A 25,520-nucleotide genomic window follows, 5' to 3' on the forward strand; every position below is an offset into this window, starting at 1 on the left:
AATGAAAATTATATATATACGTAATGGCTGGTAACATTGTAGGTTTACATGTTCCTGTATTTATTGCTTTATATCTTTCGCCGTCTGCCACACAGTGTGGTTGATCTGACGATTGCGAAGTGATAAAACACTATCTCATCATGATACAACGAAATGGAGCGTCATAGCTTCTCTGGCACCGATGCATATTAAAGCTGCTCTTCAATATATTCACTGAAGGAGAATTGTTACTACCGCTGTTGTCGCCGATTCCATTAAACTTTTGGACGAAATTTTGGTTGAGGTTAGAGTTGTGTAGCAATTACCCATGCTGCCTGAAAATTATACAATAAAGGTGTCTATGTAACTGTGCAGACCAAACTATTGTTCCATGTATCGACTAAGAGACCATTTTTGCAGAAGCCCGTGCAGGGCCGGTGGTGAAGAAAGCTGCAAAAACGGATATTTGCCTTTTTATAGGAGACCCGCCCATTCTTGGCTTAGCCGGCAGCCGGTGCAATTACTGCTGCCGGATGTGCATTGATTATGCCACATCAAGCTAGCTGTGCTTGTTCACCACAGACGATTGTGCAAGTGGAAACGCTAGCCGAAAACAAGATGGCTACGCTTCAAGTTTGCGACTAGCAACACAAAGGGACGATACGGCAGTAGCTGAAGCCGCCAAGGAAGTCTTTTCGCATGAGTTCATCTCTCATAGATGTCGAGCAATTTTCCGTCTGTGCAAATTTGAAGCTATTCTGAAGTTTGCCCAGTCAGAGTGAGTCTTGCGCCAATAGACGCACGATGCCATACACATACACGCGAGTTTGCACACTGAAAGTTACGTGCAGCCGCACGGTACCGATACAACACAGATAGGCAGACGGCCAATCCGGTAGCGAAGCTCTCACTACTGATTTTTCGTCAGCACACATAAAGCGAAAGTATGATAATGTCCCAAATAGATCATTTACGGTTCCGGCCTGTAGGTAAAAGCTAGCGCTTCTTAAATGATGCGTGTTGCCTTCTACCCGCTCATGTTTAGAACAGGCAGTGTAGTTATTTTGGTGATGGTAATAGCTGCTGATAAGGTACTACCGATTACAGAAAGAAAGAAAGCCATCGTAGGCGATTGTGGAAGTAAATTGAGATCCGGAATTTCTCTATCACCTCAGATCATATAGCGCATATGTTTAGCTGACTGTTGTACTAGAATGAATTACATTGGTGAACAAAACGCGGGACCAATCGTCTTTGAATGATCACTAAAGCTGAGGCTTTCATAGAGACATGAAGTTGTCATTTATACAGTCTTGACAATCAAGAATACAGAGAAGCGTGTTCCATAAGTTGTTATTTTACTTCGAGGGAAATCTTACTAAATTAGTAGAAAATTAACATAATGCATAATGTATAAGAGGTGCACTCAAATAATAAACCCATATTGGCTTTATTTTAGCTACTAATGTAATGGTACCAACAAAATTATCGCGAAGTCATAAACTGGATAAAGCTTTCTTGGATTGAGCCATGAATTTGAAAGGTATACTCCCTTGCAAGTGAGCAGAGCTGTGGAACTACTAAATTTGATCACCTTGCGCCTCCAGTAAAGCAAGGTAACTTAGTCGTAGGATACAAATGGTTTTCTACTTAAGCACAATTATTTCATTGCACGTTCCATCTTTTACAAGCAGAATGAAGCCACATCCTCTGATACATTTAGTCAGGGCTCTGGAAGCTCTGACAGTTCTGAACTGTCCTGAGATGGTGATTAAAGACCTACTTTTATTATATGAAATGAGCCTTCTTTTATCAGAATGCGGAACCAAACGGTCGACTAGTTTGCAGTAGCCAAGACACTAACCACTAAAAGCCAGGAAAGAATATATGTTCATGGAAAATTGCCCACATCTAATCCAAATACAAAGATCATGCACAATGCGATCTCACGATTCAATAAAGTCCTATTTACAGACACGGTAAACGTATCGAAATATTCGTCGCTTGACATTAACGATGGCGTTATTTTCACTCAGAGGGTTTAGATAGAATAGAATCTAACAAGAGTTACTGTTGTTCTACGTCCGCTGCTGTGAACGCATCACAAATTCAGGGCTGTACGCCGTCGCCATCACTCCTTTGGCAAAAGCTTATTTTGCCTTTCGTCTTAAACCCTATGTGAGTTTAACAACCGGATTTATTATCCCGCTCGTTCGCTCATCTGCACTGTATAATACGATCACTGTAGTTTTACGGTAGAAATTCGTTCTCATGCAGTAGCAGCATAGCATATATTGTTCGTTGTAACCGAGTACCCGTAGGGATATAGGGACTGTACGATATATTTTTCTGGAGAAAAAGATACGGCTAATGTTCAGCAAATGGTAGGATCCGACGAGCACAAGAGTCATCCATTGAATTACAATCACAAGTGAAAACGTCGTTTTACAAATGCACAAAAAAGTTGTCTTCGAGGTTAGTGTGTTTCTATGGAACATTGCTGTCCGTTGTGAATGAGCGAACCGCCTTGAAATTTCAATATGGTCAAAGTCTCGTTGGGAGCTGCTGATAATTGTTTTTCCGAGTAGCAATGGATGATTTACAAATAGGGACTGTTACTGATTGTTAGAAAGAAATATCTAACGTCATTCTTTGAAACCGAAGCGTTGTGGGGAGTAAATTTACTCAACTTTTTTTGTTATCGCAAATAAAGTTAACCGCAAGGGTATGAATAAGTACACAATATATATATATATGTGCTGACTGCAGGAATAATCAAGGCAAGTAGAATCGGTAAGAAAAATGTGTCTATTTAGCGTAAATTCACAGTTAAACAAACTATGCTGAATATCTGCACGAGTAACTTTCTTTATTCGTACAAGTTACTTAACAAAAAAAACCTAGCAATATTCCTTCTGTGAACACCGCACAGGGAACACGCAGTTCGTTCATTTAAAAAAAATGGCTATCAGTCACTTGTTACTTCAAAAAGTTTCAGTGCTGAAGGTTAAAAGTATTGTCCTTTTATTAAGGCCAACACTCGGAGACGACGCCTATACAGAACCACGATATTCTAGGTGTATATAATGCATCATCAAATTAGTTTTAGGCAAACAAAGAAAGAAGACCAACCACTAAAATATGCAGTTCCCGTATATTCTTTAAAAAAATATGTGTGTGTGTGTATATATATAATAAGTTGCGGATTATCCCAGTTCCATTCAAGTACTGCCAATACAAGTAGTAAAAATGTTGTTTTTATTGTAACAATGTTTTATCTTAACACTAGATTTGGAATATTTTTCTTTAGTAAAAGATAATTGCGGAAAAAGCAAAATGGTTACTTAATTTATTTTTAAATTTTATTACCTGCCTTTCCAATGCAGACTATTAGAAACATCTGCACAAATGGAAGATTCTTGTGTTGTATTGCCAAACAAGGCCTCTCCTGATTCTTTGTGACAGGAAATTGCACTAGAAAAATACTGGTATAAGTAATAATACGGAGCCGCACGAAGTAAATGGCCTGGCTTGCAAAATTGTCTGCACTTGTAATTAAGAAAACGTAGGTAGGCGCCTGACGGCTACGACAGTCTATGCTTTTTTCGCGATTCTCTACTTTGAGGCTCTGCTTATTTTCCTATTATAAATCTAAGTGCGTGACCCAGCCATCACCAAGTACGGTCCTTTTTGAACCCAGAAAAGGAATTAATTTCGTAGAGTTAAGGAGGTATTCCAAAAAGTGTTTAACGTAACAACATTATATAATTCTGCGAAAATATTTGTGCATTGTCAAAGGAACAACGTTATTTAAATTCAATGAGGACATTTAGATCACTTTACGTTCCAGGTTAATCTACCCTATTGTCCTACTTTCACAGCTGTATCAAATCTTGGACGCTTTTTCTGTGAATTTGGAAATGTCCTATTTTCAGAGATGTATCAAATATTGGACGCTTTCTTTGTGAATTTGGAAGTGTAAAGGCACCGGGTCTTGAACATTCTCTTTTTTTGAACTGCAACTAAAGTGCAACTTACAATGGCATCCAATGCTTGGTTCAAAGTCGTCTTTGTAAGCGGGGTTTGACAGGCACCTTTGGCTGTGAAATAACTACAGGTTTTCCTTTTGACAGGACTTCCTTTCGACACATCCCGTATAAAAGAGTAGAATTAATTGATCTTATGCAAAAAAACTCGGGCTATAACAATGTGTGCTTGAAAATAATTTTTTTATTTCTAATTTATGTGCGTACACCCTTGTATATCATACGATGCGGGCTTGTTTTGGTTCACCCCTTTATGCAACGATAACCAGGAAGTATTTTTTTTATTGAAAAATTTCAAGCTTTATTGCTTGCTCTTTAAGCAGGCATGTAAAATTTTGCAAATACTCGATAAGTAAACGCTAGATTGGTAAATTGGTACCGTGGGCAATTAAATACACTTGAAGAGTGCTAAAATATTGTGCGCCCAAAAAGCTTCCTAGTGACACACGTGTAATCGATCGAAAACCGTAAGTGTATAGCAGAGGCTACGTAGAGTAACGATGTCTCAGATTATTCACAAGGGGCTTAGGCGAAGAAAACGAACGTTTCTCTCTCACTTTCCCAAATAAAGCTAGCTGTGCTCCGCTTCCGTTATTTCCGTAAATGTTAGTGTAATTTAGTTAAAAAGAACAACACTACCGCTTATTCAGGTCACTATGTGCGTTATTTTCCCGCAAGTTGGTCGACCGCACATACGGTTTGGGGCATTCTACTGATGGAGCGCAATAGTAGAGTTATGCACACGTGCTGTAACAATGAACAATGAAGTTTAGCAAACCTAGGCTCTTAATAGTCTAAAAACAGACAGAAAAGTTAACGTGACCAAACGTCAATGAGCTATGTATATCCAGCTTATGTGATTTTACCGACTAATCCATCCTATACTGTATTGCTGAGAAAATATAAAAATAGGTATCTGGTTATTTATTGTACAAACAAAAAAGTGTGAAATATCGAGTTTCGCTAAATTTCTTTAGAATTAGCCAGTGATCAGTTAACTGAAGTCACCGTATGCGTAGCACTTTAGTAAAGTGACTAAAAATACAAAAAGTGACAAATGCGTTTCTGCTTAGTTTATTTGCCCCGAAGGCCTGAAGTTCCAAAGAACAGCTCTAAAAACAGTTGTCGGTTCAGCACAGTAAACTATAATATCACACACGTAGATTTTGAAATCTGGATCACGAGGGTTTGTAGTGAAAACGGAACATTGATATTATTATCGCCCACCATCTCAGAAGACCTATACACGGACAGACAAACACGCACAAACAAACCTGATAGTGGCTATCCTCTACGTCATTACGTTCCTGGCGTCGTAGGCAACAACGGAGGCCATCGCTGTTAGATATCAAACCCTGTCAGCACTCGCATATTGTAATAGGTAACGTTGGCCTGTGTCCAATATAATAGCGCTTGTTGGGGTGCTAGCAATAACGGTAATGCAACGGAGTCGAAAAGCCGTCAACAGAAACGCTTGACCATTCAACAACGAAAAAGTTTTTTCTGTCTGGCCTTTTGACTTGCTCAAGTAGACAAGTAGAAACGGCATCAGCAGTATTGATGCTTATCGCATCTAGAAAGTCCTTCGCACCCTCATTTTCCCATTGGATCAGTAAATAGTACTAATAGCAATATTCAGCCAATAACACTACAACTATCATTATACGGGACAGTGTTAAAGCAACGGTAGGTGGAATCCCCTACATACCTTCGCCACCAACGTGTTGTCCCGCTTCTGCTACGGCCGATGCAGTCACCATTTGGCCAGTCGTTGTTGTTCTCAGACCGGCCGTCGTCATCGGTCAGTTGCTATAACCGCTATTTTTATCTATCTATTATAGATTCGTCTTTGTATATAGAACAGACAGTATACAAAACCGCGTCCGAAAACACAACTGTGACATATAGTAGCGTCAAACAGAGCCGCATCAAGCTACGGCCCAGGCAGGCTTGTCCGTAAATCCAAAATTCTCTCAAGGAAAAACTTTGCATTGCGCGTGAATCGCTAAGTTTGTTCTCCTGCCAGAAATACTTGCACCAAACCTTTTGCCTGTTTGTGGTTAAGCCATGAAAGGCCGTAGAGTCTAGAAAAGCTTTCCGCTTATTGTCACTACCGAGCTTTATACTTACTCATATCTATACATATGTGACTTACTGAACACATTATACATACATACATATATATATAAACACACAGATAATATCGCCGTTCCCTTACTTTTTGAAAAACAAAATATCTCACTTACCAGATAATTGATGCATTAAGGCCTTTACATACATACCAATTTACGCTTTTTACCTCTACATGTACCTCATATGTGCATATACATACTATATTGAAAAAATAGCAAATTTACCCCTGAAATTATTAACTGATCGCTAATTCACTATGCCTATTGGTAACAGTGAAAGATTCATGCCCTATACATATTTGCAGTTACAGCATAGAGGCGCATGGTAATTCTTATTTGACCCTTTATAGATAAACTAGCATATCATGGCTAAGACCCACGTGTGAATTTTGTTTCGAGCTCCGTTGGCGAAAACGGACAAAGTAGTTTGTATTTTCATGTCCTGACGAGTGTAAAAGAAAAATAGCTATTGCCACATATCTATACCATATGAGCAATATAATTATGTTGATTACTAGTAAAACATAATTGCATTAATATCTGAACAAAAAATGAGCCGAAATTCACTTCACGCCATGGTGCCCAACCGCACTTTTAGACCCGGATAAACTCTACCCTATGTATTGCCATCCGTTAAACCATTATGCCACTCAATAGCTGTTGATATTGATGGCTATTGTATTATAAACGCTGAACGTAATATGCGACCACCATTGCATCGAACTGTAAGATCAATCTAGCTCAATTCCTGCTTATCTTTCAGTGCTGCTGAAGCTCACTAGAATCCATATTTGCATAACCCTTCTTTGAAGAAGTTTTTCAAAAGCAAGTTTAACTTATAAATAAACAAAAAAAAAAAAACGTTTAGCAAATTTCAGTGTTTAATACCACGTGTAATATACGATTCGTAGTGGTGTAGATGTATTACGCTAGAATACTTAAATACGGAACTTTTACGTTACTGGCTAAAACGGCATATAAAATAAAAATCTTGTTGTATTTATTTTAATTCTTTTTCTTTTAAGCGTACCACTCGTACAACAAAGATTTGATCTGACATGTAACTCGTGTCAGAGTTGGCAACCCAGATAATCTCGATACGCTTCATGGTGCTGTAATATGTTTGTGCATAGTATTCAAAAGTTAGAAAAATAACCCGGTTCGCGTAAGAACGTGCCCATCACTCTCAGCAGTTGAAACGAGGATGTTACCGTCATTGTAAACATAAATAACATAATACAAATGTATAGAGATCCATAATTATTCGTCCGAATGTATCTTCTATAATCATTGATAATGATTGCAGCCAATTAAGGACGGTCAACCTCAAGAGTAATAGTAAAACCTTTCAGAGCGTGTTAACTTTTTTTAAACAAGCTTGGGAAGAAAGTGTTCAATTTAAGGTTTACGTGCGAATAGCTAATTAAAATTACAATACCTCCTAGGTGTTTTGATTCTGGTGCAGCATTTGTTTGCGGACTGAATCCTGTTACAAGCTGTATCGGACGGCGTAATAAAAAAAAAAAAAAAAAAAGCAAGGATTTCACGCAGACGGTTTATACGAACCGTTGTAGCAAGCGGAATAGCAAAGTTCAATATAATACGTTTAGTGTATTGATTACGCTTTATTTCGAAATGAGTGCAGTGCGTGATGCTACGGCGTACCATTAAACCAGCTAAGTTCGTTCGAGAAATAGATCAGATTTGTGAGATCAAACAATTAGTGAATGAATGAACATCGATGGGTTCAAACCCGGCCTCAGGCGCAGTGTTTTTTTGTGTGCTGGTGGCCAGCTGTGTGGCTGAATGATCAACGGGGGTGCCGGAAGTAACAGTCAAAAACATGTAGTTCGCTGGGAACAAACGCATATGAAAATGGCAAGTAATTGAAATGCATATCGAAGGTGGCGATAGGAGTGCCTACATTTATTTCTCTTAGAAATCCAGATATATTCAATGGGATAAAAGGAACATTATTTATCATGCCCATTTACTCGTGAAAGATGTTACCCATTTTACGCTATAGTCAACTATTTAGGTATGTCACCAATTGCCAATGTACCATTACAAGACGCCTTACAGCGCAGTAAATATCATTATTGCAAGCTTTGAAAATTTTTGTGTAGCGATATATATGTGAGGAAATTGCATAGGCGTTTGTCTTATATATAGGTTCGAAAGTTTTACGCGGGCGTGGCAGGTCTCCAGATCAAAGGACGCACTTAAATATTATTCAGAAATAAACTAACTACTCTACATATTTAGGAATACACCGAAAGTGATTATATAAATCGCTTTATTGATAGGTTACTGATTGCTAGGCGTACAAAAATAAAGCTTAGAGTTAAGGCAGAATCTATTTAACGAATATTTGTTCTTCTCTAAAATGTAAGCGTTATGTTCATAAAAAATATCGATTTTCTAGCTTGACGAGATGTAAACATATGTGCGACTCTCTACATTTTTCTGTTATAAGGAAAAAATCGTAGTTGCAGCGAGTTATCTAAGAGCGCCCCTCAGATTCGAGCTAGAAAAAAACTAGTTACAGCATCTCATGATTACTGTTTGCTTTCCAACAGTCGCTGGAGTCGTATACAAAACTAATATATATTAGTTAGATAAATAAGATGAGTTCTACAGGCGGTCAACAAATCGCCGGGAGTCGAGAGCTGGCGAAATCGACCTGCAACGCTATATATTAACAAGAAAAATAAGCGAACTATAGAAAGTCGATTCCTGTCAGTTTAAGCAAAGATTGGAAAGTCGCTTTAACAGCTAAAGCAGGTTCAAAACAAGGGTTTTTCTTCCTTTATGTGCCACTTTACTCTTCGCTTTGGGGATGGAAACAAAAGACCTTGTTTACTGTCAAATTTAGGTCAATTCAAATCATTGGCCTAGTTAAAAATAAAGTTTATTCATTTCAATCCGATCCCATGACACAGCTTTCCGACATGTTTTTTTGAAGCATAAAATCCATCAGATTTAGCTCTCTTGTTATATACAACTAACTATCAGTGGGCACAGGTATCACTGTTTGAGCTCATCCACATTGGTATTTTTTTGTTTCTTTTTTTCCTGCATATTAGTCATATATATGCAAAGGTGCGCTCGAGCGCAGGATAAAGCAATACAAATGATGGTATCAGACGATTATAGTCGGCATTACTCTGTTCTTGGAGAACAGCAGCAGAAGCATCAGAACTCGTTCACATGACGATACGCAGAAGCAATAAACGGTTAGAAGGGCTTTAATTATGCCGTCATCAACAACTATTTTCTCTTTGCCCGCCGCTAAATGAAGAGTTATCGAATTTACCTTGAGAGTGACACTTGTATTATGGGTGTCGTTCGCTTTCTCCCCTTTAGGTTCCTAATATCCAGAACTTTTGTGAAATAGAAGTATAAATGCTCGATCGCGCCCTCATTCAAAGCTCAGCGTTAGAAGGGCTCAGACTTTTGAATTCATTCAAACATTTCTGATTATTTATAAACGTTTTAAATTAGTCGTCTTAATTCCTCTTCTATAGATTGCCCACCGAATAATTTGCTAATATTTGTGTGATTGATTAGTATGAATTCTGAATTACACGATTTGGCTATGAACTACAGGCCCAACCACGGCCAAGTCGCCCACCACGTTGAAACGCTGCGTTCGTTCCATTGCAGGTTCTTTATTTATTCATTTCAATTTAATTACATAAAAGTTAGTCTTTGCTTTATCGTGTGTATATATTGTTAATCTGTAAAGGGATCATTTTTATAAAGCTCATTGTTTGGATGTCTCTGTTCGGCGAGCGGCGAAGTCGAAGCCATAATTCCAATTATTACTGGTTAAAATAGCGGTCAGCTAGTAATGTTGTTCGTGTTTTGATCTGATACAGGCATTGTATCTACAGTCGTTTACGCATGAGTCAAATCGGAGGCGGAAAGCGCGCTATTAGCTTATGGTTGTAGTTAACGCTTGGAAGTGATACGTCTTAAAGATGGGGGTTCACTAAAAACGTTCTAAAAACCCCTGACAATCCCGATGATGCCAGCTCGAAGCATCAATCGTAAGACTGTAATTTAGCAGGACGTACTGTTTTGCATCGCCTAGTGCTCTGCTCAAATTATTCAAGTTCTTTAATGGCGGGTACTGTTTTTATTAGCAAAACAAATTGATTGCTACACGAAACACCTTTTAAAGATATACCGTGTCCGACGTCCTGTGCGGACTGTGCGAGATTGAACAGTTTGAACCCGAAAAAATAACAAAAATATTAGTACACATACCTTTCCTGCACCGTATGTGTAAAACTGCACGGGGACACTCAGGTTATAACAAAAAGAATTTTTGCTAGATTCCATACTTAATCAGTATTTATAAGAAGTGAATTTTAACTTTAAAGCTCGACAAGCATTATGACACTGTAGTGTTTCTCTGCCTGTTCGTCCGCCGTGACGATTTCTAAACACAAAATATTTTGCGTAAACGAATTAAAGATGTATTTAACAAACTGATTCAATTTTCAAACTTCGTCAGTTTTTTGTTACGTGTCTTTGTTTTTACTGTTTCTACTACCTGACACCTAGTTACAATACTTTAAGATGGATTCGTCCGTGTCCAGTTTACGTGGCTCGTAGCTGATGGCTTGATGCCACATTGGAGCGGACATATGAACAATGATGCAATCCAATCAGCCAATATTCACCTGCAAGACCTGACCTCACAGCACGCACCCGAACGTTTACGGTAGTGAGAGTAATAATATCAATAGACCATTGCTTTATTTAACAAAAATGTCAGTGTATACCATTAATTGGTGATCACAGGAGTTTGGTGTCGACGACTCCGCGGTCATCCTTGTGTTGACGCTTTTTCAACAGTGATTTATGGTGCGTTTTTTCGTAATAGTCCGAAAGCTCGGGCGGTGATAATCCCAATATTCGCAATGTTTACCGGAGTGGATGGAAATACACTCAGTCAACTTACACTGCCCAGGTCGCAATACATAAACAATCTGGGTGTGCTACCTTTGCACATCTCACAGAAAAAGCACTAGTAACTTTTTCAGATCAGACCTTACGCTTTCATTAATCTACATGTAAAAAAAAAACAAACTTCCTTTTAAGCCGTCGATCTTGTCATCTTTTAAAGCGGTCGGTTTCATGTCCAGTACGTTTTCCCAGGCATCTTGATATACGTAGATGAGGAGACCGGCAATTCACGGCGGGAACCGGACGGTTCAGCCGTTTCATTTAACCAAACTCGTAACCAAAATCAAAATGGCCGCGGTGGCTTTCTACGTAGTGTGCCTAAATTGTGTGGAAACACCTTTTGTCGGCGCAACTCGAAATGTTCGACTGCATTAAGCATTATGCCTCGTCCATCGTTGAACAGAGATGTGTGCCTTAAATTTCTCATTGCCCGTGCCTGTTTGGAGCTGTTTGGACCTTGGAAAGGAAAAAGGCAGAGGTCCATTTTGTTGGATAACACAAAGGCGGTGATCAATAGAACCTCGAGAGGAGCGAACAAAGCTAACCGACTCGTAATTATAAGTCTGCAACACATAACCTTTCTCACGTTCGATAGGGTATACTGAATTTTTATTTGGCAGACATTAATGCCTCATGTTGCATAGTGCATTGCAGCACGTTTACTGATTGTATTTTTAATAAGAGCATTCACTGTATACACATATATGTGTGTGTGTGTGTGTGTGTGTGTCAGCTTGGTAAAAATAATTTGATTGATTTAATTGCGAAATCGCCACTAAAACAGGTAACTGGTTTAACTTACTGCGCTGCGAAATTTGAACTTATTGACATAATGGCCGAATCGGCAGATAAGAATATGTCGGCTAGCTCTGAAGATATTGGAGTCTTTGGAAAACACGGTACCATCCTGTTCATTCAGTGAAGTTGTTGTAACACATTACCTTATATATCTAATACATACTTGTGTATGTATATGCATAGAACAAGCCTCTTTCTGAAATGTCTGCTGAGCCACCTTTAGGATGAAGATGAGCTTTTCTTGGGGCCGAACTGGATCAACCAGTCGGAAGATGCTAAGCGCATTTAGAAATTTTATTCGCGAAACATTTACATATCACCTATCAACAAATTTAACGTGTTCAAAACGATATAGTATTCTTCTTACAAATAACCTAAGTTGACAAGGCCATTGTTCGATTGTGCTGTTTTCGGTAAGAATAAAAAAAATATTGCCTTCAGTGGCCGGCGATGTTTGCGATATGAAGCTTGCCCCCTACAATTTCTACAGAAGGTAATGGAACAAGGAGGCGGCAGCAGCAGTGGTAATAATAGAATCATTTACATATCTTCATAGTATGGCGGAGCTGGTAAAGATCGCAAAACGATCCTTTCAATCTATCGAATACGATATAAACAGACGACGACGACGACGACGACGACGACGACAACGACGACGACAACGACGACGACAACAACAACAACAACAACAACAACAACAGAGTTTTGATTCGGAGCAATTGTTGTCCAGCCTTCTTTTTTGTTTTATGATTTTTCGTATCGCACCGGCGCTCAAGATGTGTCTTCGAGTGATAGCCTTCCATTTTGAATTGCTCGAACGGTACCGAGAGATTCGTGTGCAAAAAATTTTCTTTAGTAGCGCTAAATCTGAGATGATACCCTTAAGCCCGGTGCGAAGTACATGAATGAATGTGTGACCGCCGAGGCATGTAATATTCAGGCGTTTCTTGAACAAACCAGCTTATAACTAAGCGAACGCAACACACACAACACTTTAGCAATCGTTTTTTAACTTATCATTTCCATCGTGAAGCAAAACGTGAATTTCTCCAGTTCGAGTATATGGAACATCTAAACTTGATCGTGATTGAAGCAACCAATATGCCAAATGCACGTCATTAAGGCAAAAAAATTTACCAATATAAAATGCATGATAAAATAAGCTTGTTTTTTTAGTATTTCAATCTCATCTAGGGATTATAGCAACAATTCGTAATACGATATAAAAGGCCGCGCTTAAGTGTAGTGAGGCTTCTACGTTGGGCAATTTACACGAGAGTTCTTCTTCTTCATACTCGTTTTTTGCCGACGATAAATATCAATTAATTCTATATAGAGGAATCAACCATTTATCGGTATTAGCACGTTTAACTTCATGCAGAGAGACTCCACCTGGCCTGGAAGTAGCATTAGCATTCCCGTACGGTGATATCACTGGCCAAGCAAATGTTCCAGTTTGAATCTACGACCGTACAAAACTGGTCTGCCAAATGTCATATATATTTTTTTTCAATTATATGTATATATATATATATATTCAATATGTTATGATTTTACGTTATTTAATACTAATGATAGCATTTACTACGTACTGTTTATCACTCATTTATTGATTTGTAATTTTAGATAGATAAAGACAATGGAGAATGACCAGGGAGACCTGCAGGCCGTGCTCGCATCGTAAGCCATCTTTCCAAGACAAGCGGTTTCAGACTTCACATACTACTGCTATGCCATAGATCTGTAGTTCTACAACTCAACCGTTCCCTGAAAGTGTATTGTTAATATAATTTTAGTGGAATCACGTTCTGGCAAAAGCCAATTGCTAGCGGCAAGCAAAGTCTACATGACATGCCTGTTGTCCTTGATGTCTTCTATTGGCACGTCGATGGCCCTTCGCATAAAGGCGCATTTCCCTTTGAATGGTATAGATCCGGCTCTATTTAATCTTTGGTCATCAGCACGGGGATCCAGCCGGTGTGCCGCTGTGAACTTTCTCTGCGTGTGATATGACTCAGGGGTTTTTGTTTTTGATAAATGATAGATTTCTTAGCTTGATAGCCCCCATCGATTAGCCTCAGCGCCGACTGTATATCCACAACACGGCCGCTCATCCTGACCACCTGGGCTGATTGAACTAGTCTTGGTGTTTTGCAAATGCCGGCACAGAGTAATACTCACGTTAGGCGTATAAAAAGCACAAAAATGAGCCGCGGGAGTTTAAAACGAAACGAAGCGAAATTCTGACAGAAGTTATTTGTCTGCTGTAAAGTGCATTACTGAGAACTGCGCGATTTCTACAAGTATATTGATGTCTCGATATGGATTCAACGGTAATAGCTCTGAGTTGCTTCGAGAATGAATGCACGAACACGAAAAATTAAGTCTTCTAAACAGAGTAGTATTTTAAACGGATCTTGTAGAAGCATTCCCTTATCTTAAAAACGTTGAAAGAAAGTACCGCGGGGGCTTACCGACCGATTAAACGCCGAATTTGAATTGGAACAATTAAAAGCTGACAGGTCTAAACAGCATAAGTAGATAAGGCCTAGAAGATGACCCTGTGTACGACAAATCCGGGGAGGCTACAAATTTTTCGACAAACTGGCATTTACCTGGCGAACTTCGTGCGAGTGCCGTGAGGGATTCAAAAGTCTGGCAACATAAATAACTCGGTTCGGAACGAGCTACACAAAAACATTCAGGTATCAAGCACGCGCAGGATATCTGTTCGCTTGAAGTAGGATATCTAACATGACGCGTATGGCGCTCTCTCGTAAACAGAGTGTAAGTACAGATCACTGTTCTCAGTGAGGATGCTATTGGGATACAATGCTATTGGTGTAAATGATGGTAACTTAAAGCAACGTTACAATATAATTAAATCAAAAGAAAACGTGCTAGCCTATTGATTTGGATGAATATTTTCTGTGCATTTGTGCCCACAGAGGCACTGCGGTATTGATAGGCGAGTCGAATGGCTCACGGTGTTCATGACCACATGAACCCCACAGGCTATCACCAAAACCCGATAACGGTAATATTGCCTGGGAATGCAGTTAGTGTACCACTGAGGAAATGAATAGGGTCTTTAGAAAATCTATCTGATGTAATACATTCCCATCAATGTGGATTACCATACGTCATACTAATGGTCTGAGGTTTCTCGGCAGCGCACGAGACGTCCTTACAGTAGACGCGCATTAGTAAATCCACATCTAGCCAATACACTCGTAAAACTCTATCTTGTCATGGATGTGATCTGATCACTACAGATTTCGGCATTAAAAGCAAAAAAGGTACGCCTTTTGTCGTTCTTATGTTGATCAAAGAAACGTTTGTACAACTTATTAGTAACTGCGATGGTAAAATCTATTGGCTTTTAGCAGCTTGGGCGTTTAGTTAAACGATTCTGATTATGGCAGTCGCTAGCCATTTACGATGTAATAAAGACCAAAACGTCAATTGTCACTGCAAGCATTCTAAAAATAGTATATACCAATGCTTTTTAACATGTTTCACTGTGGGTCGTGTTTCGTAGATCTTTATGATAGGCTTATGTCTGTCCAAGTTTGATGCTGGCTCGCAGTTATATCGCTAATGAAAATAACACAACAAGATGCCTATAGTGTATCACTCACGAAGTCACGGCGTTTTCTTTCTTCGTAGTGTAGATAGGGATTTTGCCAAGTGTGATTTATTCGAATAGATCCGCGTCGTCCATCTTCATCTTTGCTTAGGAAGCAGCAATGGGCATTTCGGAGTGGTAAGTAAATTTCGTCTTAAGAGGTGGAAGTACGTTTTTTTTTTGTAAATTGTCCCTACGCCATACATTGCTTCAAGGACCTGTCACGGTGAGAGTTCAGTATGAACAATATCAAAAGACCGAGCAGGAAGCAGGGGATTCTGACTCTATTCACCGCTTCTTCTACTACTGCGATTTTTACTAGAGAATAAAGGTGTACCTGTTTGCAAATTGAAAGCTAAGCCATTTTGGTGTCCCTACGGTTAACCGGCAGGAACATTACTATCATTGCAGGGGCAATTACAAGTAATCAGTACGTGGCCTTCGATGCCGTAATAAGGCCGGTCTCGTACCCATTTTGCTATAATAGCTATAATTATTCAACGGTGCATTACCAGAAGCAAAAAGGTAGAATGATTTTTTTTTTACTTTTATAGTGTGTTCAAATCACACGAGAAGTACTGTTTCATCTTGTAGATGGCCTCGTTATGTCCTGTTTGATGAAGAACATATCATTTATGTTTATTGTTGTTATTATTCAAAAGAAAAGCCTGAATCTTGTCTACTGGAGTAACCTAACCCTGAGGCTTTGGCTAGCGAACAACATCACCTGTCTGTAGCGGACGAAGTACGCGTACTGACTTTAAAAATATACTGAACGTATTCAGATGTTGACAAGATACAACGTCAAATGTTACATAATATGGAGGGCCTAGGCATTTTGATCTAAGGCAAGCGTACTATAGACAAACACAAGTTTATATTAGTTACAATGACTGTTCTTGAGTTTCTTCATTAACTAAGGTAGCTTTTGGCGTCAACAAAACATAGGAGCAGTTTCAAAATTTCGATTGGATATCACTGATGGTTCTCCGTTCACCTATTTAAATGGACAGATCTTTGCCTTTGGCCAGAGTACGTCAAACGTTTAATAATAAGACTTTAACTTAGTTCAATTAACGTGTTCGGCTGTCATTTGGCCAAGCTCCACGCGTAGGCGGCATCCTATGAACCATACCCGTAGGGTAGCAATGTAGTCATTGTATTGACGGCCGTCGTCACCGTTGAGGCTTCCCTAATCAGCGTGGTACCGACAGGCAGACATTATAAATCAGTCAGGTAATACACTTTTCATTGGCCTTAGCCGTCGGTGTCACACGACAATAACAATTATGAGGAACATCTTTCCTTTCCTTTAAATTAAAAAGGACGCCTTGTATACCTTAAAATTATTCTAACTCAACAGTATCTAGCTGTACCCTTAAAATTAGCCTTTCTAGTACAGACTTGCTCTTTTGGTATGCTTTTAAACTTTATGGAAAATGCAGCAAAAAGCGTCTTTATGAAGTTAGCATAAAGATAACATTTATAGATGTAGATAACTGTCTTTGATAGTATCGAAACAATATGTCTGTTTCATCGAAGCCCAAAAATATCTTACGAGTTAATCGACTGCGAAGCCATGAGATGATTCACAGCCTGTTTTACCGATCCCGCATTTTTATAACACCCATTTAAGCAAGGATAATCGGTTATTCTACCCTAACGGAGTCGTTTGTGAAAGCTGTTGCTCTGCAAACATCCAGAATAGCCGTGTTAAGCCTTTGCGTAGGTCACTTTGTCGATATATGAATCTAGGCGAGCAGTGATTCCTCAATTCGCTTCCTTCTTGTGACATTTTGGACCAGCTCCATCAAGCAATATTGCTCGCCTAAAACGGCCGCTCGCAGGTAGTAATAACGATCGCTAGATAGACTATTATCGTTGTTCGTTCAAGGGCTGTTGTTCCTGATCCAGCTAATAGACAACGGAGCTGTTATTGCGACCACAAAAACAGCTACGATCAGGATCAATGTGTATGCGCCGTGCTCATGTGTAAACAGCGTTTGCTTTCTGCTGCCGGAGTATTACAGATACTGTCGCCGCTACTACTACTACTAGAAAAAGTTGGCACTTTTACGCGTAACGTTAAATAGTCGTAGAGCGGAGAGTATCAAAACGCGGAATTAAGTAACTACGAAGGTGCCAGGTGGCAGTTTCGTTGATACCTTCCATTTAACGTCCTCGTACCATGGGCTTTTCGTATAAGGTATCGACCACTGACTGATTACAGGGTGATGCAAACCTAACAATCCGTTATGTTATTTTCGGGCAGACTAAACAGGAAAAAAGAAAGAGATCAATAATCACTTTCTCACGACAATTCCAATTGGCTAATCGCAGAAGTTAGGGTTTACTGTGTCCATATCGCTTTTTGATAAGGAATCAAACGCGACGCGTTGAGGCATCAGAGGACGTGCTGTACATATTTACTTGTCTATAGATGGGTCTATGAAGCTAACATGGAGTACAGGAGCCGGACTCGCCTATAATAAGTCTGATGTCGCTGCTATATCTACGTTGAAATGTGATTCATTTGCAAAAAGCGTGAAATTAGTTTTAGGATAGTGATTGCGCAAGTTTAAACATAACGTTGGGCCAGCCGACCTTGGCCCCGGCCACCGTTAACCACATGGGACAGCGTCTATTAAGCAAATGCGGGTCAATTATTTGTAAATGGTCTTCATGCTAATTTGCTACATCCAGGTTTCCCCACTGGAAAGAGAAATTCCTTTCTATCGACAAGTAAATAAATTGTGCACAGCCAAATGATACCGTACCGTTGTGTAATACAGAGAACTATTTGCAACTTTCTCACGTTTCCTATGCCTAGTAATTATTGAGACTATGCATGTTGTTTGCTAGAGCTGAACACTCCCCACACCGATATTCAAGGCCTGATCCACTGTGGCGCCATGGGCACTAACGCAGGTAGGTTAGGGAAACTAGGCGAGCCGGAATATGGACATTGTACCTACGGCCGCTCAGACGAGCGTATTGCCGAATGTAAAATAGGGGTGATCGATTCGGTGGAACCATATGTAAGCGTTACAAGAGAATGAAAGAAGCACTAAGGTTGACACATACACGATTTTTACATGCGCGTCGGCGGACCTGAGCTGGAATTTTGGAAGTACTCGAGATGGAACGCATCGATTTACCCAGCAATAGTAGAATGTTCCTTTAATAACATCAATTCTTTGCGACTCTAATCTTGACGACAGATTCACATCTTCATTTAGCGATATGACTATGATACATTCGTGAATTTATAAAACAACAACATCGTATGCTAAACATTCATGGCGTTTCCTTAGCAGGGAGTTCGGAGATTTTTACATATTTGATGTTTATGTATAATTATGGCTTGATTTAAATAGACTTGCAGTGGAGTATAAATGTTTATGACACAGAAGAGTTCTGCATCTATTAGATAATTTTTCGTCATAAAGCTGCATTGTTTAAACGGCTTTTTCGCTCACTCGGCTTAATTGAGTTCTCGCTTTCAGGCTGGCTCTATGTTATAGGTCTCTCTGCATGTGCTGCAGCACATGATGGGTACCCTGAAAACTAACAATACAATACATGCATCTGTTGTAACTATTTACTAGGCCTGTATTGTGTCAATTGGTGACTCAATAATAATGACTTGACCGTGTCTAAGCCATTAGATTTAGTATAACCCCCAATTCGTTGTACCCCGACCCGTGGTCTAATTTATCTGCATACGAATGCACAGACCCAGTGGTTGTAAGTATTTACAAAATGTAATACCTAATAATTGCATATTCAGAAGCACTAAACAAATAGTGATCTGCTGTTTTTCGGTCGATGACTACTGCTATCAGTATTAGCGCAATTTTATGATTAGCGTCGGGTTACGTTCCCTCCAACCATGCCCAACCCGTTACCTGGGTAGTCGATCGTGTTCTCCAGTACTACCATCATGTGCGCGTATTAGTAAGTGCAAAGCGAGTTAGTTAGCGATAAGTAGTCGCCAATAGGGAAGCAACTTTCAGTAACCCGGCAAGTCGCCCCAGCCGATACAACCCCTCTACCGTTCGTAAATGACTGCGGTTGCGTTCACGATGACGAAGACAACAAAGGTTCGTTTGTGCTTCTATTTGGACATTTAATACAACGAAAATAGGGAAGGATTCAATACGAGGAAAATAGGATGGAGGCAACAGCCGCTGGCAATTGTCAGACTTGCGCCCGAATGTAATCCAGGATGTTGATGTTGCTGAACCAGGATCTGCATTTAACATCCATATAGAATATAAAGTCAATTTACACAAAGACATGGTACACATGAACATTTTATCGGATAAAGCCAACCTCATTCAATTCAGTGACGACATGCACGGCTCGTCCTGTCTGATTACTACTTCGGTGGTGTTATCAACGGCACAGGACAATTATTGCTACGACCGTTTTTTTCTTTGCCTGATATCGGTATAAATTTATAGACTACATCTTTAGTTTAAAATACGACTCATGTTCTTCATGTAAAATACGGTGCCGTTCCTTTAGATTCGAAATGAAGTTCGAAGCTTCTTTAAGTTTGCTTAAATGAAATATCGTGCCACAAAAAAGCTTGGATGATATTTGTTAAGAATATGCAGGCAATAATATTTTAGAGGACCGTATCGTTTCAATGAGAAGTCTGCAATTTAGATCAGTTTGCTGCTTTAAAATTCAGCTTAAAATAAAAAGTTTCAAGGTGTATTATTTGATGTTCTGTTGGCTACTGGTTGATAGTCCAGTATAGGGCTTCGTGGCTTCTGGTCTACTGCGCTTGTAAGAGTAAAAGTGAGGATTCTGTATCGCACTATAGGCTGACAAACATAACAAACAGTCAAGAGACGGTTTAGTTTAATCATTCATCATCGACACCAACTATCGTGGAAGTGGGGTAAAAATAAGGTGTGGTCTCCAAGTTTCTTCTATGTATGCCCGTTGTACTAATGATAATTTATAAAATTACAAGTATGCCTTTGTTGCGCTTTGTAAATGAAAGTGACGACTACAATCTACACATCTTACATACGTTTATATTGTGTACTAGGTATCTATTGTTAATAATTTTTTATCAAATGCTTATTAACTATGTCTACCTATTTATGATTACTCGTAACTAAATTTCATCACTTAATTCAAAAGGCTAAAACTGATGGCGTAACGAGACGCTCACATAGACCAACTCCAATATCGGACTCCTACGAGCTATTCGGTCAACCAAAACATATCTTCGATCTGCTTCTAGGGTGATCCCGTATCTAATCTTAGTTGTGAAGCGCTGTTTTAGCCCCCAACGACCCGTTCTGTCGTGTCCCTACGGCGTTTCGTCCCTCACCCATACACGCCTGGAGCAGCTCTGTTCGGTCGATAACTGAATGCAACATACAAATAAGATCTACTGATATGCTTTACTCAGTCGCTTGTGCTTTTCAAGGTGGCGAGGAACTCTGACTTGCTAAACGACAAGGAAAATAACTCACGTCGAACTAAAGAGGTGTTTGATACGCGATAAAATCTATGATAAAATAGACTATTGAAGTGGACAATGGTGGAGATCGCGGTATTTTTAGTTTCGTTTGCTGTGCAACACTGTCGTATTCCGGTACGATGTCGGTATAATTCATGATCGATGCCATGAATGCCTTAAAATCAAACGCTGTGGACACATTTAAAGATTTTCGATTGAGGCTTCGTGAGTGCCAACAATTTCCGAGCCGTTCAAATCAACCGCCACATAGAAAAGCAGGTGGTCAAGAACATTCATCGAACCCTACGTGCCACGATGCCATGAATGGTGACTGAACCTTGGTGGGTAATACTAGAAGTAGATTTGGTATGGCTTTGATTGCTTGGCAACGTATGTTAGTGTAACTTTCTTACAGCTGAGATACTTGAATAGCATGTTGATATTTCTGTCTAGAAAGCAGACGAATTAAAAATATTTTTTTAGTTCTGGACGCCTAACCAGAACCCCATACGACAAGCAAGCCCGTTTCCTGAGACAAATAGGCTTTCAATTTCTAAGTAATACGCTTGTACTATACAAAAGCTGATTAGCACAGACCACATTTTTAGATAGCTTGTTCAATTTATGGTGGCGAAATAAAAAATAATAAGCTAGAATAACTTCGAAATTAACTGGTTATTTAGCCTTCTTTTCAGTTCAAGTATTATATGAGAATTACAATTAACAAGCACATCTACTCCAGATCCAGTAACGTGAAACTCAGATAACGCTTCAGTTTTTCAATGGATTTATAAGCAGTTCGCGCGTTCTTGAGAATGTAGAACATCAGTCGACCTTTCTGGTCGAATCAGTTTAGTAATGTAACCCGACCACTGTACGCGACTCGCTTGTTTAGCTGGTTATGGTATTATAAAGCTTCCAGAGAAACTTTTCCTAATATATGCTGTTCTTCTGCTACGTAACCTATGCGGGTGATGTATCCTATCCTACGCAAATATATCCCAAATATGATATGAGCAAAAATTATAGCAAGGCACCCCCGACATATTTCACAAACAGATTACAAAATTGTTCGGCAGCGTCGCAGGCCCGAATTGAATTGACATTTATCAAATGATGCCGTTCCAACTTATTGGCAATTGATATGACGCAATATTTGAAGCCAAGACACCGAGACATACTACAACATCGTCGTCGACATGATAGGTACATATATCACAAGTACTGTATGATAATAAGATTTAATAGGCAATCTATCGGCTGGGTGTATATATTTCCGCTAGTCGTTGACGTCTACTGAAGTAGAATACCTCTGCGGTTGCAATATAGCCATTATTCAACTGCGTTAATTTTCTTTCGATATAATATATAGACATTATCACTGCACGATCTTGATCATATCTCAAGTAGACACACTGATTCGGATATGGGGCATGATGAGGTTTTCGACGACAGATGTGACAGAAACATTTGCCAAAGAACTTACGGAGCCTAAATTTGTCAATGTTTCCATACAAATGGTACATTATTATTATTATTCGATTTCTACTAAACTGAAAGTGACAACCACAGTGCTACGGCGGTGCCGCCATTTGACACAAACGGACTGTTCTTATATTTATTAATTGATTCTGCTCACGGAAATCGTTCAAGTCTATCTATGCATTGGGGCGCAATCTTGGTGTTTTTTTGGTGAATGGCAGTGAAATGCCCCTCAGGTAATACGGCAGTTTTTTTTTCCTTAGACATAGAATATTAATTTGGTATTATGCGTGTGCTTATAGCAAAGGTGAGAGTTCTTTCGGGTCTTTTTGGACATGGAAGGAATCCCAGGTGATTACGTTTAAGCTTCTCCAGTTATTACATAATGTTAATTAATTGTCGTTATTGACAGCGTCTGTGTTTGATACGGCATGCTCACTTAGTGTTTCTGTGCCGTCGGCCATATGACACGTCGTTCGATATTCGCCGCGTGTCTAATTAGGGTATAAATATCTGGGACTAAAGGAAACCGCTGAGGCTTTCCCTTTGCAAGAGCCAAGCCGGGCACTCTTAAGATTATGAGCTGTTACTATCATTTGGTGGCTTAACGTTGACGTTTTCACATAACCTCGAATTACTACATGAAGGGCAAATACGGTTACTTACAAAAGAGATGACCATTCTTTCCTTGAGGCGCGTCTTCTCTCAACTAACGACCCTTGTTAATACGAAACTGCATATTTTCTATGGAATAAAATTTTTCATCGTCTCAGACAAAAGTTAGATAACAGCGCTCTTTAGCATGAACCTAAACACCGCACTCTAAACGGAACTGTTTGAGGTCATTATGAAACTCGATTGTTCTAGTAAGAAATATAATTGTTTTGCGGATCTGCTCCTACCACAAAGAAGAATGGAACATATCAGCATGCTCGTATGCTTCAGTTTGGCCAACTAAGCACGACCGTAATAATGAATATGGTGCCTGTGGCGTCTGCTTCAATGTAAATCATCGGAAATCGTAGTCATAAGCATGCCACTTTCCTAAAGTGATATCAGACATCTGCTTCAAGCTATGAGTTCGTGTAGAATTAAGTGGGCGCAACCCTTTACAACAGCCTCACCGATCTGTAAAGTAGGACTTCATTTAATCGATTCATCGAACAACCTTTGACCACTATTATATATCCATAGGCTTATAAATTCATAGAGAGTTCCGCAAACTCTAACCTCTAGGGTCATCTTAATCTATTCCCTATCAAAATGAATATCATCCTATAGGTTAATAGCTATCATAGTCCATTTTAGCTTAAAGATCTTAATCAACTGGCAGGCCGAAATGAATATACTCTCAACAAACCTCTCGCGACTGAACTGAGTAAAAAAACGATCATCAAAGTGTCACCGGGGCTTCTAAATTCGATAAATATTATCCTAGACCTATAATAGGCAGTATAGTTTGCCAAGGATTTCATATAAGGTATAACAAGAGAAGAGTCTCGAAGAACAGCTTTTGTTCCTATGCCATATTCGTTGTTCCAAGTTTTCACAGTTTGCTTTCCTATAATAATAATAATAATAATAATAATAATCAATGACTACCTTAAGTGATGATTACTTTTAGACCGTCGTTGGCGGAAAATATGGTACTTAACATAGGTATTTAAGACATGCTATCAGGCTAATCACCGAGTGCCCCTTATTATATGGCTCTTGATTGTCCTCAACAATCGTTCTTTGGCTTGATAGTTATCTATAAGTGTATCCAACGTTTTTAATATGAGAGAACAGCTCACAAAAGATAATAAGTAAAGTCAAAATGGTAGTAGCGGTGGCGACGATCACTGCAATTCAATATGTGATAAAGCGCCAGCGCGTGTAAATCCATCGACCAGACCTATAATATCCGCTAAAAGAAATGGCCTGAACCTCACAGGGTAGTTTCCCGTGTACGATATTGAATACTGAGGGTCACAACATGAGTAAGCGGCCTAAGGAGAGAATAGAAAAACCAAGGGTTCGATGAAAGACAAAGCCAAGCCATATCTGTATATTAATCAAAACCATAGGCCAACGCCTGTACCCAGCACGGTACGTCTGTTGGAGTCCAGCGGAGTCGATCGAGTTTGGCAAAATTCAATTGTATTGTTCATACAACAAATGCGTACGTAAAACGAAAGAGCTGGAATCCAGTCACTGTATTGAATCCTTACTCGCATTGGTCACTCTTTACGCAGTTTGTTCTTGTCTCGTCAGCTGTGACGCTAGGAAAACCCCCAGTAATGTATCTAGCGACCGCACTCCTGGTTTTATACTATAGCTGGATACTATAAAACTGTATTACCGAGTTGAACCTATTTGCTTATTGATAGACGCTGAGGACTGAGCCTTAGTAGCAGCCCAGCCTGTTGTGTAAAGGCTCCGGAGTGAGGTATTGTGGTTCGCCTGAATAGACGCTCACCTCACGTTACCAGCCGGAAGTGACGATGACCTAGCTCGACTGTATAACACGTCGTTTTTAGTGGAACCCTTTTTGGGTCATACACCTTGCAAAATACGTTTATATTTTTCGCTCTGATTCTGAGTGTAGGCAATCGACGATGTACAGTGCTGAGATAAATGATTAAAGCGATTGTCAGCTTGTGACGCCAGTTATGCACTGTCTTGTACGAAGATTACGTAAAATTTAACAGAATAACAATATTTTACCTTACGAAACAGCGCCCTAATACGCAGATAGACGAGTCAGATGTGTGAAAGTGCAGGCAGGTACCTCTTCGCGGACCCAACTGCTGTACGCGCTCATACGACAGATCTCGCACGCTTCAGGTATTTCTGTGAGACAAAAGTAGCATTTCTAAATGAAAATGCCGTGTAAAATTCTACTTGAATAATAACAAATGGTTAGATTTTGTAGGCACAAGCGAAGTGCTTGCCTGTCAATGGGATCTGTTCCAGTCAACGACACACAATGCAATAGTTTAAGGGTACTG

At 39.5% G+C, this 25,520-nt stretch overlaps 1 protein-coding gene and 1 long non-coding RNA gene across 5 annotated transcripts in view; one reads left to right on the top strand and one right to left on the bottom strand.

Annotated features, from left to right (window-relative positions):
- LOC111269266 (transmembrane ascorbate-dependent reductase CYB561) overlaps nt 1-25,520 on the top strand; it is a 44,544-nt gene that overhangs the window by 8,145 nt on the left and 10,879 nt on the right. Inside the window, exon 1 of one of the 4 annotated variants that reach the window (XM_022848733.2) lies at nt 20,996-21,386. The exons of the other annotated variants lie outside the window; for them this stretch is intronic. Coding sequence (XP_022704468.1) covers nt 21,370-21,386 — 17 coding nt within the window. The 5' untranslated portion in view covers nt 20,996-21,369. Of the gene's footprint in view, nt 1-20,995; nt 21,387-25,520 lie in introns of those variants that run through there. 4 annotated transcript variants of the gene reach the window in all.
- On the bottom strand, nt 18-25,356 carry LOC147752273 (uncharacterized). The gene is made up of 2 exons (XR_015314525.1): nt 25,237-25,356; nt 18-314 (listed from the first exon to the last, which is right to left on the bottom strand). It is a non-coding gene; the product is annotated as an uncharacterized LOC147752273 (long non-coding RNA).

This window comes from Varroa jacobsoni, unplaced genomic scaffold (genome assembly GCF_002532875.2).
Source record: "Varroa jacobsoni isolate VJ856 unplaced genomic scaffold, vjacob_1.0 scaffold_1370, whole genome shotgun sequence".
Classification (NCBI taxonomy): domain Eukaryota; kingdom Metazoa; phylum Arthropoda; class Arachnida; order Mesostigmata; family Varroidae; genus Varroa; species Varroa jacobsoni.